Below are 18,575 nucleotides of genomic sequence, written 5' to 3'. Positions count from 1 at the left end.
GGACGGATTTGCCTCTGAGACAAGTGTTACAAAAACCGGATTTGTCAGGCAGATTGGTCGCCTGGTCGGTTGAATTATCTGAATATGGGTTACAATATGATAAGCGAGGCATAGTTGGCGCACAGTCACTGGCTGATTTTGTGGTGGAGTTGACTCCAGATCGGTTTGAAAAAGTGGACACTCAGTGGACTCTCTTTGTGGATGGATCCTCCAATAACAGTGGCAGTGGCGCGGGAGTAACGTTGGAAGGACCAGGAGATCTAGTATTGGAGCAATCGCTGAAATTCGAGTTCAAGGCAACAAACAACCAAGCAGAATATGAAGCTCTCATCGCCGGATTGAAGTTGGCACGTAAAGTAAAGATCGAAAGTTTGTTGATAAGAACGGACTCGCAGTTGGTGGAGAATCAAGTGAAGGGAACTTTCCAGGTCAAGGATCCCAATCTGATCAAGTACCTTGAGCGAGTGCGATATTTGATGACACTTTTTCAAGAAGTTGTAGTAGAGTATGTTCCTCGGGCAGAAAACCAGCGGGCCAACGCGTTGGCCAAATTGGCGAGTACGCGGAAGCCCGGCAACAACAAAAGTGTGATTCAGGAAACACTGGTGTACCCCAGCATTGAAGGCGAGATCATGGCATGTGTGAACAGAGGGGCGACGTGGATGGGACCCATATTATCTATCTTGGCGGGGGACCCGGCGGAAGTGGAGCAATGCACGAAGGAACAACGGCGAGAGGCGAGCCACTATACTCTCATCGACGGACACTTGTATCGCCGTGGTTTTTCGACGCCATTGTTAAAATGCGTACTGCCAGAAAAATACGAAGCGATAATGTCTGAGGTGCATGAAGGAGTGTGTGCAAGCCACATTGGGGGGAGATCTTTGGCTTGCAAGGTGTTAAGGGCGGGATTCTACTGGCCTACCCTCAGGAAAGATTGTATGGACTTTGTGAAGCGGTGTAAAAAATGTCAAGTGTTTGCGGATTTGTCTAAGGCACCGCCAAAAGAGCTGGTAACGATAAGCGCCCCATGACCTTTCGCCATGTGGGGTGTGGACTTGGTAGGACCTTTTCCGACCGCCAGGTCGCAAATGAAGTTTATATTGGTAGCGGTGGACTACTTCACTAAATGGATTGAAGCCGAGCCCCTGGCCAAAATAACCTCTGCAAAGATAGTCAACTTTTACTGGAGGCGTATTGTTTGTAGGTTCGGGATCCCAAGGGCGATCGTATCCGACAACGGGACCCAGTTTTCAAGCAACCAAACAAGGGAATTTTGCAAGGAAATGGGCATACAGATGAGATTCGCCTCTGTGGAGCATCCGCAAACGAACGGGCAAGTAGAATCTGTGAACAGGGTAATTCTGCGTGGACTAAGGCGACGGCTTGAGGAAGCTAAGGGAGCCTGGCTGGATGAACTCCCAGTGGTACTATGGTCGTACAACACCACTGTGCAATCTACTACAAGAGAGACCCCCTTTAGCATGACCTATGGGGTTGATGCCATGTTGCCGGTGGAGATTGACAATTTCACATGGCGGACTCAGCCGGATTTTGAAGGGGAGAATCAAGCCAATATGGCGATGGATTTGGATCTTTTGTCCGAGACGCGTGACGAGGCGCACATTCGAGAAACGGCGATGAAGCAGCGCGTGGCCGCCAAGTACAATAGTAGGGTTCGCGTTCGAGATATGCAAGTTGGCGATCTGGTCCTAAAGTGGCGGTCAGGAGCCCCGGGAAACAAGCTGACTCCGAACTGGGAAGGGCCTTACCGCATTATCAAAGTTCTTGGTACAGGGGCCTATCACTTGGAGGAGCTCGATGGAAGGCGACTACCCAGGTCGTTCAACGGTTTGAGTCTGCTCTATTATTACAGTTGATCGTGAGCGAGAAAGCTGGAAAGGAGAGAAGTTCCAAGGAAGAACTTCTGATGGGCAAAGTGAATTCGCCAAAGATAGATATTTTCAATTTCTCTAAAAGTACCTCAAAACTCTCCATTGTAACAAAAGCGTGCTCTTTTTCTCTGAAAGAAGTTTTTTAACGAGACGCTCCATCAATAAAACGAAAGTTCATGAAATTCACATCCAAAAATTCCAGGGATTCCCTGACGATCGGAATTGCCGATCGATATAAAGAATTACGGCGATCACTAGGTGGGACAAGCTTGATCCCCAAAGGGGCTTGCTGGAACCCTGAAGGTGGCGGCGATTCCACAAAGGGCCTTTGACGCCTGGGAATCTCCCCCCGGAAAGTCTGATGTGATCGCCGGTCCCGTAAACGACGTGCTGGGTAAGTCTCGCCAGAATACGACGAGCACCATAAACTAGGCAAAAGACTTGGGACCCCCAAATGGCCATTGGGACCCAAGCATTGTAAACCCCGAGCGGGCAAAGCCCCGGGCGAAGCCCTCAAGAATGGAGGCCGTTTATTCCTTTGTGGAAAACGTCTAAAGTCTTGGCGGTGAAATACCAAGCAACAAGTCCTAGCTAAAATTAATGCACGAAGTCGTTAGGCGTAATTCAATCACATGACGTGTGAAAAAATAGCGCAAGATATAAGGTCGACGAATGAATAAGGTGGAAGGCGAGTGCTTGGTCACTCAGGATGTTGAGTATTTTATTACTCCGGCGTGTTGGGGCGTTAAACTACGAAATTCGTTCTTAAATTTTTTAAACAATAAGAATGCGACGACCAAAAAATGTACGGCGAAAGCAATCCAACAAAATTTACAAAGTATTCAAAGGCGATATAAAAACTATGGCGAAAGGTTGCTTATATAAAGGAATGACGGAAAAGTGCATTACAGAGGAAGCGCGAAAGGCCTCGCCACCATAGAAACCAAACGCCATCGCCTGACAAGTAATACCAGCATTAAAGTTTGGCCACTCGCCAGGGACATTGCCAGCCAACACTTGGGTGATCAGTACGTGATCAATGCCTGCCACCTTTCTCGCCGGCGAACGATCGCTCACCTACTCCAACCGATCGCCAGTACGGAGCGGTCGGTCTCGCCGCTTGTGGACTTGTGGACTTGCCGGTTTGGGTTGTACGCCAAGATCAAAAATGCTTGTTTCTTTTTGCTTAAGCCATGTTGGCAGCTTAGATCCCAGTGTACTATAGGATACATGTAAAGGCATTTAAAAGACACAGGCATTTAAAAGACACACTTAGCTCTCATACTTCGAGCTCGGTGTCTTGTTGACTAGTGGACTGGGCGAGCCCCTAGAGGGGCAACGCCTAGTGTGTAGCCCGCCCCGAGGCGAGGGCCTGGCCTTAAGTTGGGCCTCAGCTTCGGAGGCCCAATTGGCCCAATAGGTAGTACCTAAACTCTATAAATAGGAGGTAGTTACCAATTGTAAGGGACTTTTTGCTCATTTTATGAAATAACACATGAAATTCAGCATTCTCTCATTCTCATTCTCTCTCTAGCACAATTCTCCACTCTCTAGGTATTATCCCTATTCTCAATGTTCATTCCCAGAACAAGGTCCTTACTCCACACTACCGTAAAAGCGTTTTCATATAATTTTTTTATAGGTAAATATTATGTTGTTAGTATTTTAGTACAAATTATCCTCCTCATAGTTCGAACCCTGGTCTTTCACATGCAATTACTCTTAGATCAACCATGTTTTCATATCATAATGCCACTGTTTTCATAAAAACACTTCGAAGAGTTATGCTGATAAAGGTGGGGTCAACTCTAGGTACACAATTATATTGGGATGTCAAGTGTGAGTACGAATGACCCATAGACCAAATGTCGTAAGGCTTTGGAATGAAATATGTGGTGTTCAATTCACTTGTGGTTTGCACTTGTTAGCCTAATGTGGAGATTTTAGAGTTTACTTGAGTTGGTAGGTATAGACATTTAGTCGATAGTTCGATAGTTCGATCATTGACAACGTGTATGAAGTATAATTTCATAGTTTCCTATATATATAGACTTCAGTCAATTATTTATTGCAAGTTTACAATATAAATTTTATTTATGCATAATAATTTATTGAAATTTATGTTTCAAATTTAGATATGTTTTACAAAAATCTGCACGTGCATTGTACGAGTTAAAATACTATTACCTCCGTTCCTTATTAACTGTTTACTTTGAAAAAAAAAATTGTTCACATATATATTTGTTCACTTAGAGTTTCAAGAGAGCATTAAATGATGTTTTTCAAAGAAATACCGTTGCACGAACAATAAATGAGGAAAGATAAACTACATTCTAAAGGGTGAAAAATGAAAACATAGTAATTTCCTGAAAATTAACAAAATTAATTGCACTCCTCAATATGTGTGTTCCCTGGACAGTTTAATAGGAATGAATGTAGTACTCCCTCCGTTCCAGAAAGTTTGTAGTTTAAGGTTGTGACACAAAGATTAAGAAAACAATTATTGATAGCACAATTTGACTAGATTGCCCTTATTTACTTTTACTAGTATGATGTGTCACTATTAAATTATACTTAGATAGAGAAGAATGTAATTAATAGAGAAGAGTTGTGGTTGGTTTAATATGGAAGGTGATAAGTGAGAGAAAATGTATTAAATGAGGGTAGAGGTGGAAACAATTAGCAAAAAATGCATTGGTTTTCTAAAACAACAAACATTTTGGGATATTGAAAAATGGTACAAAACAACAAACTTTCTGGAACGGAGGGAGTAGTTAGTTTTTAAATGTTTCTTTAGGATGTTGGGAGAAATAATTGTTTAACGAAATTAAATTAGTTAATCAGTCGCGTATAATCTAGATTATTTGTTGGTTTTCCAATATAATTAGTTAGTTTTCCAATGTATCTTTACCGCCGGAAGCCATACGACAAATCTCCTCGAAACTCGAAGATCATATTAAGTGGGGAGGTCTCTACCAACAAATCATTCTCCATACTAAATTGATTATCTTCATTTATTTAGATAATTAATGAATGTAAGATTTCATAACAGCTTTTGAAAAAGAAAAAAAAAAGCTTTCGAAAAAAAAATATCATACTCTTTTTTTTTGGTACATCGAAAAATTAGATATCATAAACTCTGTATAGGAATATTTATATTTTATATATTCAAAAATAGTTATTTAAATATATAATCCTATTTATAAGTTCCGTGCTAGTATGTCAGGCCATGCTTTCAGAAAAGCGACTATTAAGCACTCCCTCAACATTCTGACAAGATTCATAATAAATGTGACTGCATGATGAAAAGAATAATGATATGAGGCACGAGAACTTCCATGCACGAGACACACGACAAGTGCATCTTACCAATTTTTTTTTGTCTTTTTATTTATTAACAATTTGAGTTGTTTTCCATAAAACATGAAACAACTTGTCGTGCTCTGGGTGTGCCAATTCCTTCATTCTCTATAGCAATGCTCTCATGAAAAATGCATTAATGTAGTTTTCATGTGGAAATTTATAAAATCATAAATAATATGAATTAGTACTTAATATTTTACTATCATGTAGCTTTAGTTTATGATGTACGTACAGAATCTGCGCTCTGCTTTAGCTTAAATATGGATGATATCCTAATCACTTATATTAATATAACTGCGAAAGATTTTATCAAACCTCAAAGGCGATCCACTAACATTAAATCAAAGAAGGAAAGCTAAGAAACTAGTCAAGTAGTTAGGGTCATACTTGGTTTGTTGTCAGCTTCTATTTTTTTCTCACTGAACTATTTCTGCCATGCACCATAGCATATGATTATATTACAAGACAGAAATGTTTCATATAGTAGACAAAATGGAAAACGAAATCGAAAACATGTAGACAAAATTAGTACTAATCACTCACGCATCAACATATATATATATATATATATATATATATATTTTTGGTACAAAAAATGGTAGAACGGAGAGAAAACACCTCAAGACTACCGAGCAGAGCGCCAATGATATGCTAGGGAGACCAACAGAGGCCCACTCCTAGAGCAACTTATATATTTTGGAACAGAGTAATTGACACGTATATATTCACTAGAAAATGAAAATGGCTTGTTCATTATGTCACCTTAAACAATCCTGATCATATAAAAAGCCATGTGGATTGATTGTTCTAGTTTGGAGGAAAACTTGATCACCAAAGTTAATTTTAGGAAATTGATTACTACTAAATAGCCACACGATAAAAAATTCAAGGGAGAAATGGGTTGAGATGGAGATGCTGAAAATGAATTGATTTTTATGATGAAAAATTAACTTGGGGAGCCCTTACCAATGTGTCTGATGTTCGTGAGCCCTCAAAGAAAGATGTGGAAATTTATAAAATTATATACATCCGGCACGTACATCACGCACTAATAGCTGTTCAAAACAAAAGATTGGCATGATCATGACAGTAAAATATTGGTACCTAAAATACTTGCAATCAATCAAATGTTGCCACGTCAATAGATCAAACAATAGGTCTTGAGACTACTATCTTGTATAGACAATTGAAACGTACCAATATCCTGTCTTGTTTTAAGGCCGAAATCAACTATTTTTCAACAATAGCTCTATGATTCATGTTAGAATTATCCCAGCAGACAACTCATTGCTTCTAATAATAAACTTAAGAAAATTACACAATCGTATAATGAACAAAACACCCCTAATCTAGGGCATATTAGTTACATACTCCTCTCCCCAGCTAGTGTAGTCCTAAATTCCAAGAACAAGTATGCGGCTCAAGAAGTGAAGGATCTTGATTCCCAGATTGAAGGAACAATGATTAAATGGTGCCAGGGGCAAATGGATACCTGCAAGAAAATCAACATCAGCGGAACCAAACTTAATAGGAGAAGGAGATGGTGTAGTAATAGGTAGAAAAATACAGATTTACACGAGCAAACAGCCTGATGAAAATACAAACTACACATACTAACAAGTAACAACCATAACTGTGAATGGGAATAGGTGGAAAATAGTACTGAAGATGTTAACAATAGCAAATAGCCTAGGATGGAGATACTTACATTTGAAACAAATAATTTTTATAACAAACTTTCAATGTTAAGCTCTACAAAGGAGCAAGGATCTGGAATGTCGAAGTTGTTTAATACCTGAAAACAAATATAACAATTTGTTTTAGATGTATATGACTCCAAAGTACATGCACTTTAGTACTTCGTTTTGAAAGGACAAATGCAAATTATATTATGAGGAAATAGAGATAAAACAGTGCTAAGTTTGAATAGAACATAGAGATTTATTGCCAGGGAGAAACAATCTGCTCAACAAAAAAATATGGAACTCTTGCACCACCATTCTGCAAATCCCCCTTTTCTAATCATTTTAACCCATCCAAAAGCACCTTTGTTAGATATGGTTTAATCACACAAAAAATATATGGGAAACCAATGTACAAAAATTTGGCCATGTCAAACCAAGATGACATAATGTTAGTGTTCTTAAGTACCTCGGGATGAACAATGCCAAAAATCCCAATTTGCTTTCCCTTGTAAACGATTCTAGCTTGTCTTCCAGCAAGAAACTCAGGTTCCTTCAAAAAGCAGTTGAGTTAAAAAACGAGTCACCAGAAGCAGACTAAAAGGTTCCTTATAAGCAACAAGGCAAAAAAAAAAAACAGAACTCTTATGTAGAATTTAACACTTAACATACTTACATCTGACCGCTCAATATAATACCCCGATATATCACCAGATGAAACAAAGGGAATCCCATTCATTTCCATTACTCTGTCCACCAAGCCATGAATTATCTGCACATCAATAGGTAAATTTAAGTACAATAATTCAGGTTTTATTCTTTGTCTAGAAAGAAAAATGCTAATTTATGATATGCTAACTGCGAGTATATATTTATTTTAAATATCAAACTTTTGTTATAAATATGGCTAGTGTAGATTCTTAGTCTTCTGAAAAAGAACAATCAAGGAATTGATCATATCTGATCAATCAAGTAGAGATAGTGATACATCAAATATTCAATAACTTGTATTCAAAGAGTAAAGAACCAACTAAAGTGGCATGAAATCATTACTAAGTATACCTCAAATCCTGCATTAGCCCCACAGTAAAGTGCAGCAAGTTGTCGTAGATTTTTTGCACCAACATCTTTTTTGTCATCCAAAATTGCTATATCACCTACTTCAAAAATCTGAATCAAAATTAAGATCGAAATGTATTCTTATCAGCTTACTATAGAGAAAACAGGAAAAAAAAAAGTGACATAGCATTGTAAAGTGCTGAGGTAGAGCCAAATTTCTCTAACTGAAGTCTGAATCTTTCTTTGATTTGTAAGTTGTAACTAAGTTCAGAAATATAATAAGATCAACTTCTCTAATACATCTGTATTCATACGAGTGTTGCATGCTAGATGTTATCTCTAATTAAGGAATAGTGGAAATGTGAAATGACAATGATTTGCAGAAAAACTTTCAAGTCAGATTCATAAATATTACACTGAAAGGATATAACTAATATAAAACATCCCAAATAATTTTTTATCACTAACAGTGGATTTTTAATGCGAAGATCATGCTTTCATAATAGAAAATATGCCTCATACTAAAAAGATAAATCACCAGAGGGTTGACCTTAAGTAAATACCTTTATGGGCTTAGGATGGTCCTTGTTGTGAGCAACAGTTTTTAAAATGCCAGGCATAAGACTAGTCCGAACAGCCTGAATACATGTTAGATATCAAAATTAAATTAAAGCAAAAAACCCAAAAAAATAAGATACATATATCATTTTATTGAAAAGCGAATATATCACTTTAATGAATACACAAATCCAACAATATGCTGAATTATTTTAAGGGAAAAACTTAAGTGCAGTTCCATTTGTGCTGTTGGTGCTGTTCTTCAATCATAAAATGACACCTGGCCTCATCAAGCCCCACACCATTAACTTTTCAAATCAATTCTTTTCTCCCACACATACTCTACTTCCGCCTTTCCTCTGTAACCATGTTTCCACCGAAAATTGGAGTATATCTCCTCTCTTTGAACATTGGGAATCCAGTGCCATAAATCTATGAAAGAGGGTTTGAAACTTATCTTCTCAGATTCTGGAGTGACAATATTAGGGATTGAATAAACATTCGTGTGAAGAAGTAAATATCTGGAATCTCAAGAACAATGATAAAAACAAAGGGCTTTCATTTGAAGAAATTGCAATGAAGTAGGGTGATTTTGTATAATTGGTTCTGCAATCTACCATGGCTGTTGTCGAGGCTGCTACAATTTAAGATCTCCAGCTCTTTTCATGGTCGTCCATGTCATAATCTGGGCCAGCAACTTCAATTGACATCCGCGAGCACAAGGAGAGACTCATGTTGTGCGAGGTGGTAGGGAGATAGAAGGTTGGAGAGGTTGGAGGAAGAGGGAAGGAAGACGTGTTGAAGTTTCCTGGATTGGTTCCAAAAAGAAATTAAGTGCAATTCCAGGTGTCATTTTTTCATTGAAGAACAGCACCAACTGCACCAATGGTACTGTACTTAAGTTTTACCCTTATTTTAAATAAATGTAAGTCCAAATGCAAAGGAACACAAATTGTCATAGATAGAATCGAGTGTATTAAGTGCTCGAGAAGAAGTGAGGGAAAAGGTTAGAAACATCGAAGTAATGAACCCAGCAAAATGGCAGATCATCATATCAAAGTATAACGTAGCCTAACTAGTTCAATATTAGAATTATACAATCCTATCAAGTCAAATGTGCAACTGGTTTAACTTCCAAGTTTATCACCAAGTAAATCTACTACTAATGAGCAGAATGCAGATAAAATGCAGGCTATTGATTCAGTACGTAATATGTATGTGCAACTTCAGGTTGTATATCAATACTGGAAATATAATCCACGCAGCAAAATAAAAAATAAACAGAAAAGGGAAAGAAAAAAGTTTGTCGTAATGAGAAAAATTTATCAGTATGCTTCGGCAAATTGATTTGTAGACAGTAGCTGGGATGTAGCAAAGCTGACATCACGCGATGCATTCCAAGACAGCATATATAAGCATACATAATTACATATACAAAAAAGGTCATGAAAATGAAGAATGAGCCACTTCACTAATCAAATATAAAGGAAGAAATGACATATTAATAAAAACAATCAGAAGAGCTATGTGCAGACAGTGAAAACTACTAGTAATTTGTGGAACAACTTAAGAAGACAGGAAAACTAACAAAATGACCAATACTAATACGGACCATTTTATGACATTTCATTTACATTACAGCTAGATAATTTTTTTTCATATAAACCTTGTAGTTGAAAAAGTTGGATAAAGAGAGTGAACCTCAAAGTCTGAAGACCTAGGATTTCCAATGATAACTGCTTTAGATTTATCATCTTTCCGGTTTAGCATGGCAAAGTTTTCCTTTTTAGAGCAGAGTATAAATGTCAAGACCTCCGTGAATCCAATCATTGTAACCTAAAAGATGTTAGGAACAACAAGATTCAGATAACTAGACACTTCAAATAACAATACATTGATAGCTGTGCTTTAGTAATTTATTCTGCTGAAATAAATTTGATTTAGAAAAATCAAAAGCATGAAATGTTATTGTTAACATACTTCAATCGCAGAAGTCATATTCTGTATTATTTAATTTTATACCTCTTTTCTGATGAGATCACTGATCTCATTCAGAGGAAGTAGTGTCAAGGAAGCGGCCAGTCTCTTTGAGCCTTTATTATCTACTATTGCTTTATCCTTAATAGCATTGAATCCATAAGCAATTGCAACATCCTATTGATAAAAAAGAACAGAAAAAGGAAAAAAGAGATGTCATCTCAGTAAAATATACTCTAGTAGATCCAATATGCATAATGCAATGATCGAACCTATCACTGCCAGTACCTCCATAACATCACAAGGGTGAAGCACATCACTTCTAGTGGGAGGTACAGATACAACAAAGTTACACTGCTTTTTGTCAGATGTAGACTGCTTGGCATGCAATTGCATCCGGTTTAAGAACTTTGTGACCTGAAAGAAATGGGGAATAATTATAGTACAAGAATGACGAGTTAAAAGATATTCTTTTCAGTTGCTGTTAGAAAACATGAGCATTGAAACATGCATTAGAGACAATACACCACACATAAAAAACTAAATAAACAGAACTGTGGGTAATCATGACATGAACATTAGAACTCAACCATTGATGTAAAACGCCTACATAAAAGAAAACATAGTCAACTTGTACAACGTACAAGTCTTAAGGTATCTCTATTGTTTTAACACAGACAGAATCTAAGTCCTTAAGATATCTTAATGTGTGACAATTTTTCAAACAGTAAGTTAAAATCTGGAAACAAAGGAGCAGAACACTGTCTCAGTTTTTCTTTAACAAGAATATCTAATAAGGGGGATTAAAATAATACAAAAGTGTGATGCTTCAGCAGAGTGCAAAACTGAAAAAGAAGCTTTAGGGTCACTAGTTAGGAAAACAGTAATGCTTCCAACACATTCTTGGTTATGTAAAGGTAAATTACCTTTGGAAAAAAATTATGAAGGAAAAAACTCAATGGAGACCTCAAAGTCTAATATATGTATATAATAAGATTACAAGCCATTCAATACGAAGCACCAAGATTTCACTTGCATATCACACATCAGCAAGTTAGAAGAAGTAATTACCTCTTCTGCCTCCAAGGATACCCCAATTAGTCCATTAATGTAAGATAGAGAAACTTCCATATTGTAGACAGATAAATCAGGATATATTTCTGACTTTCCCTCAGAATTAATTACTTCAACAGGTTCAATGACAAACTTGTTTTCACAAAATTCCGAGAAGGCTGTTACCTAAGTAGATAAAGAATAGCATGTTATCATCCAAACAATTGAAACACCTACAAATTTGCAAACAGAAAACATACAACCAAATTCAAAGCTCTACCATTGTATTTAAAACAATCTTCGCCTTTGTCAGATCAGTAGCAGTGCATTCAATAAATACATTTTTTGTCTCCAAAGTGATGGCTGAATGTGCACCATTGATAATTGGAGGTAAAGATAAAACACGTCTGTCAAAACATCACATCATATCAGTAACTGAATTGAATAGAAGCATGTAGGAAGTAAGAGCATCAGAGTACATTATAAGTCAAGCCATATCTAACTTTCAAAAATATTACAAAAAGCACTTTTAACAAAAAATAGAACATGAATTTTCATTAGGTCCTATTTCACAAACTTAGGTCGTACTTGTTTGCACTTTTTGAAAAATGTTTTTTGTTTTAAAAACAGAAAATTTTAAAAACTTGTAATAACCTGTTTTCAAAAACAGTTTATTTTTAGTTTTTAAAACTAAAATCTCAAAACAGCCTAGACATGTTTTCTGTTGCCGCTTTAAGTTTTCAAAATACACTTTATTCAACATAGTAAAACACCTCATTCAAACAGTTTTTTTTTTTTAAAAACAGATTTTACAAATTGTTCCTGACTACTGTTTTTAAATACAGAAATCAAACAAGCCCTTAGTGTTTCTTTATGCTACTTCCAGATACAAAAAGATAATAAAATAATCCTAAAAAGTCTAATTTTCTCAATTTCCGTGCCAGAGTTTTTATCATTACCCCTTACATCCTGAATGACGTTGTTTTCTCCACATACGAATAATTAAAGAGATCAATTCAACCTAATTTAGAATTATAATGACAAGCATTCATAAATATAAATATATATATATATATATATATATATAATTCATCTACAATTTCATTATTATTTTAATTTAGTATAAATTAACATGTATCCTCATCTTAATATAATATAAACAAGAATTATGAAATGCATTAATAGTTTCATACTAATTATAGAGTTAAATTTAAAGTTTTAAAATGTAAATAAATTATTCTGAACAAAATACACACTGTCTAAAGAGTTCAGCAAGATTGTAACAGTGTTATACAAATGACAAAAAAAATTCAAATCTTAATAAATTTTAATATCAGGATGCTATGAAAATATAATACCTCTTACTGTCATATATAACAGGATAAACATCAGACTTCTCGATTATATGCAAGAATTTCTTCAGTTTCATATCTGACTGTCAAACATAAATCAAGAAAGTATTCAGATAAATCTCACAGGAAGTATGTCCAAACAAGAAAATGATAATCACAGATGAAATGAATACAGTATGGGTGGACTCCAATTATTAATAAGCTTACTTTTGCTAGGCTGATAATCACTAACATATATAAAGCAAGGAAACATTAAACAAGTACTCACTTTGTAGAACTCCATCAGCTTCTCAGCGCTGAAGCTCCTTTCCTAGCATGCCAAAAGAACAAAGGAAAGGGAGAAAGTGCAAATACTAGTTTAGCAGTTTGTACAAAATATTCATATAACAGGTGTTAGCTGTATGGTACACTAGTGAGTACTGAGTATAAGCTAAAACATGTGGTTTTAGTTACACTAGGAGGATATTACAGGCTTTCAAACATATGCTTTCCAAGAAACCGAATGCCCTAAATAAAAGTTACCTGCTTTAGGGGCGTAAAATTAATACTTGAAGGTGACAAAGCCTGGAAAAAAAAAACACATGTCTAGTCATTAATACTGATGATGTAGAGAACAAGAGATTAGCACATTAAAAAAGAAACTGGTAATTAACTCCTGATATCTGTCTTGGTTAATTGGTTTTATAACAAATCAGATGCAAGTTTGGGTACTAAACAAAACGACTCCACATAGAGCAACACTTGTGCTTCCTTTAACACCATTAAGCATAAAAGCAAAGTGATATGTTAATAATTTCAAACAGAAAGCAGCATGGAACAAGAGGTAAAGTTCCCTCACATCAATAATTTATGACAACGTAAACAAACAATCATAGTTCCATTCCATCACAAAGAAAAGAAAAGAAATTGCTTGAAAAGTACTTTCTTCGTAAATTGACGCATGATTTCAAACAGGAGGCCCTCCCTACAAAAACTTTCCTACAGCTGAATGCCACCCATAAACAACCAATGTGCCCACTTCCCCATTCCCAAGGGGCACTAACATTCCTCAAACATAGAACACTATTAAGATTTGATAGAAAGATAAATTATGTTAATCTTATTTCTTATTGACAGCTTCCAAGTACAACAAACTTTAACTAACTACTAAATAACTCAACTGACTAATAACTAACACTAATCATAAGATAAAAGACTGTTAGAGATAGGCCCTTCTACATTTCATACAACTGATCCAACATATTACAATATACACGTCTTTTTAAATCTTAAATTTGTAAGTTGTCTACCACAATGCAAATAATTTTCATGATATACAGTTTGATAGAAATTAACCTCATAGGTGAAAGGGCCCTCCAATGTATCCAGATCATGAGTTCCAATGGCAACAAGAGTTCTTCGACTGAAAAATAAAAATGAAGAATGAAAACAGATAAACTGAAAATTAAGGGAGCTGTGAAAAGAAATTACAAAAAACAATGAAACAACAAAGGCATATAGATTGATTCATGAATGAAAGGAGAGCTTAATTTAGAAAGACAACAACATAAAGTGGAATTAAAAGTAAACCAAAATCAACCAACAAGAAGAGTTTTCCAAATTTTTGACAAAGGCTATTGAAGCAATAGATTAAGATCTTTGGCAGGAGGTTTTTGAGGGGAAGGGAATGCGAGGGCATATTTTTTTTAAAAAATAGATAATTATATACTGCCTTTGTTCCTAATTAACTGTCCACTTAAAGAAAAAAAATTATTTCTGTATATTTGTCCACTTAAAATTTCAAGAGAGCATTAACTGATGTTTTTCTAAGTAATACCCTTATGAGAATAAATGAAGAAAGATAAAATATATTTTAAAGGGTAAGAGAGGAAAACATATAATATTTTTCTGAAAATTAATTGCACCTCTTAATGTGTATCTTCTCTTTCTTGACAGTTAATAAAGAACAGAGGTAGTAATATATTTATACCGATAAATATATGATTATGATTTAATTTTTATGCTAATATATTATTTCATAGATTTCATTATAAAAAATTATCAAATTATAAACTATTTATTTAAAATAATAATTATGCCGTCCCCTTCCCTTTCCTCCAAAACCCCCTCCCAAACAACCTATAAGAAAATAATGTACAATAAATAAACAAGGCTCAGCTTGGAACACAGAGGATCATCTTTTATATTCTAAAAATTTATCCAAGTTGTTGAAAACTCCATAAGGAGAACAAAGGGCATATATGATTGCATTAAACTTGCAGAACTATTTTGGTTAGGATTGAAAAACAAACAGTGTGCAGCTCAAAATAAATAGAGCAGCGAGTCAAGTCATATTACCGGCAAATGTTTTGATGAAGCTTGTCTTGGAGGTCGATAAAGCTGTTGTATCTTGCCTTATCAAAAGTTATGCCTCTTAACACGGCACATACAATAAATTCACGAATCTTTTTTGTCTACAATGATTAAAGATAAAAGAAATTTCCACTTAAAATGGACCATACTTAAAAAGAAAAAAGATATGTGCATGGATGATATAATCACCTCAGGCTTCACATGCATTTTGAGCATTGCGTCCTTCCCAACGTCAGCCAATTTGTAAGTAGGGATCTCTTGGAACCCACAGAAAACTCGAAGGGCTTGAGCAAGTCCTTCAAGGCAGAGCAGGTCATACCTGTCCAAAAAGTAAAAAAAAGTTAGCAGTACTTTTTGAAATAAGGAAAACAATACTTGTCACAAAATTGTTTCACAAATCATTCACATAGAGGGGCAACACTTTGTGTCATGCTTTAAATGGTTTTACATCATTGACAAACTAGCATGTTTTAAAATCCAATGACTTTGCAATTGCATTATGAAAAACAAGTGTCACATCATCCATAATGACTATTGTTATTTTGTTTTCTACTGATATTTCATCACTCAGTATCTGTTCCAATTATTAACAACCAGCTTGAATTTTCAAGTCAAATCTCCTACAAATTACAAAAGCATTCAAAGCTAATTCATAATGTAACTGACAGCATCCATCTGAAATCAAAGAAGAAACCTAAGACATAGCCAAAGAAATTTGAGAAATTCATAAAATCTCTAGAATGGATAAACCTCACCATTCAAAAACTGATCAAGTAAAAACAAACAGGTGAACATAATGCAAACATTTATAATCAATCATATCATATATCCAATGTACACTACAATCACATTTCACTGATTCGTATCTCATCTGAAGCAAAAAGAACAAAGATATCATCAAAATGGCACCTGTTTGCGGGAACTTCAATTTTATAGATAACTTCTTCATCCTCACCAGCTTCTTCTTCCTCCAAATGCTTCTCTTTCCTCACAATTGCCTTTTCTGTGGTCTGATACACAATCACACAGTACTCATCAGATAATGTTGATGATAACATTACTGTAATCGATTCATCATGAATTACGGTGAAGTGCTTACCACATCGTCAAGCTCGATTCCGAAACTGAAGCAGAGGTCTTCGAATTCCTCTTGCGCTGAAAATTCGAACACACAAAAATGTCAAAATGGAATGTGATGAAAATTCACCGATGCAATAACAGAGAGAGTGTAAACTGGAAGCTCACTGTAAGTTCTTCCTAGAGCCGCATACAGGCGATCGCGTCCAACACTCACCGTCGGCATCGTGCTCTGATGAACTGGTGGTGGTGGTGGTGGTGGATGAGGGAGTAGTAGTGACTGCAACCACGATGAAGACGAAGAAAAACAAGCAATCCAAACCCGAAACCTCGCGTTAGGTTTTAATATGGGCCCAATTTTAAGCCCAACGTTGAATGGGCCTGACTATAAAACCCGGAATGGCCCAACAAAAACTGAAGGTTATAAAGCAAATGCATTCGTACCCTAATTTATAAACCCTAGTTAGGGAGAGTGTGAAGTGCTGAAATCCCCAAATTTTCATTCATTCTCAGGAACTCAGAGAGAGATGGGGAGCGACAGTGAAGGAGAAAAGTCGGTGCAGAAGGAGAAGGAGAGGAAGAAGCTGCTTGCGGTGGCTCCCATTGCTAAACCCCTTGCTGGGAAGAAGCTTTGCAAGCGAACACTCAAGCTTGTTCGTAGAGGTTTGTGTCTGCATATTTTTCAATGTGATTTCTGAGTTTGTGTTTGGTACTTGCTTTTTGTTGTTAATTCATTGATGATTCTCTGGTAGTTTTTTGGTCTCACATGAAGCTGCATCTTTCTGTGTGTTATTTCAGCTGCTGAACACAAATGCTTGAAAAGGGGAGTTAAGGAGGTGGTTAAAAGTATAAGGAGAGGTCACAAAGGGTCAGTATTCTGTGAAAGTCATCTTCTTTTCAGAAAGAGCATGAGAATAGTTATTAGGAAATACACAGGGATTTTAGTATCATTAGAATTCTCATGTGTTATTTTATGGTTTTTATGCAAAGGAAATCAATTCTGTGCATTTTTGTGGTGCAGGTTGTGTGTTATAGCTGGAAACATATCCCCGATTGATGTCATCACTCATGTTCCTGTCTTGTGTGAAGAATCTGACGTTCCATATGTGTATGTCACGTCTAAAGAAGTAAGCGACCAACTTTACTATGTATTTTGATGTTTATATGTCTCTTAGGTATATTATTAAGCACCTATTCACCTAGCTTCTGTAATTTTATTGTATTAAGCACATTTTTCTTTGTGGGTTTAATTTGATGTTAGAAGTTAAGAAGATTTTTCTTTGAGGTTTTTCCTCATTCGTAGGAATTACTGAAGCATTAAAGAGTGAGATGATGTAGTCCACACCTTCCTGAGGAGCTTGATTGCTCTTCTTTACTTGTTCAGCCAAAATTTATATTAATTGTACTAGTGTATGTTTGGTTAAGGACTTCAAAGTTTGTTCCTGTAGTGCATGTAAATTGTAAATCTCACTTTCCTATGAGGAAAACTTGGAAGTAACATTTTGTTACTTTTCCTTTGTGTTGAATGCAACTTTTATCCAAATGAAGCCTTATCATTTGTATTTAAGTTCTTCTGACCTGTTCTTTTTACTTGATGGAATATTTACCCCATTTATAGTGAGTAAAATATTTGGAGAATTGAGAAACATGGATCTGTCTGAAATTTGCTACTTCCTTCTGAATAAATGATTTACTATTTCATGATAGTATGCTTGTTAAATAAACTCCAATTGTTAAGTATGTGAGTTCATGGACTTAATTATTTATGTCATTTCCAGGACCTTGCCAGTGCAGGAGCAACAAAGAGGCCTACTTGCTGTGTTTTGGTGCTGACCAAGCCTGCAAAGGGAGAAATGGAGAAAGGGGAACAAGAGAAACTAAAGTCAGATTATGATCAAGTTGTGTCAGATGTTACCGAGATTACAGCTTCACTTTTTTGAAACAAGCACAAATGTATCTGTACTGTTGGCTCCAGTTGGATTAACAATCTATTGATGTATGGATTTTGATATAATTCTATGTGGCTCTACATTTTGTTGCTATTTAAACTGTACCTCCCTTCTTTGATCAATCTACCAGGTCATGACTTCCTTATGAGGAAGGCTAAAACAGTCTAGTCCCTTTACAACATTCACACAGCTAAAATTCCATATCTTTTGTTATTGTCCCTCTTTGGGTGCAGCAGCGTAAGCATCATTAATACATGT

General features: G+C 35.9%; 2 protein-coding genes across 2 annotated transcripts; one reads left to right on the top strand and one right to left on the bottom strand.

Annotated features, from left to right (window-relative positions):
- Positions 1-6,402: 6,402 nt before the first annotated feature.
- LOC130710831 (phenylalanine--tRNA ligase beta subunit, cytoplasmic) lies at positions 6,403-16,695 on the bottom strand. The gene is made up of 20 exons (XM_057560203.1): positions 16,537-16,695; positions 16,391-16,446; positions 16,201-16,301; positions 15,481-15,610; positions 15,277-15,392; positions 14,275-14,341; positions 13,462-13,503; positions 13,208-13,249; positions 12,946-13,022; positions 11,868-11,994; positions 11,606-11,773; positions 10,823-10,951; positions 10,580-10,711; positions 10,259-10,393; positions 8,563-8,637; positions 8,003-8,110; positions 7,617-7,712; positions 7,410-7,493; positions 6,967-7,053; positions 6,403-6,750 (listed from the first exon to the last, which is right to left on the bottom strand). The coding sequence occupies exons 1-19, from the start codon at positions 16,592-16,594 to the stop codon at positions 6,985-6,987; spliced, it is 1,812 nt and encodes a 603-aa protein (XP_057416186.1). The 5' UTR covers positions 16,595-16,695; the 3' UTR covers positions 6,403-6,750; positions 6,967-6,984.
- Positions 16,696-16,819: 124 nt separating this feature from the next.
- LOC130710832 (H/ACA ribonucleoprotein complex subunit 2-like protein) lies at positions 16,820-18,410 on the top strand. Its single transcript, XM_057560204.1, has 4 exons — positions 16,820-17,031; positions 17,167-17,236; positions 17,390-17,495; positions 18,147-18,410. The coding sequence occupies exons 1-4, from the start codon at positions 16,896-16,898 to the stop codon at positions 18,306-18,308; spliced, it is 474 nt and encodes a 157-aa protein (XP_057416187.1). The 5' UTR covers positions 16,820-16,895; the 3' UTR covers positions 18,309-18,410.
- Positions 18,411-18,575: the final 165 nt, after the last annotated feature.

The sequence above is a fragment of the Lotus japonicus genome, chromosome 4, assembly GCF_012489685.1.
Source record: "Lotus japonicus ecotype B-129 chromosome 4, LjGifu_v1.2".
Taxonomy (NCBI): Eukaryota; Viridiplantae; Streptophyta; class Magnoliopsida; order Fabales; family Fabaceae; genus Lotus; species Lotus japonicus.
This window is presented reverse-complemented; position numbering and strand designations above follow the sequence as displayed.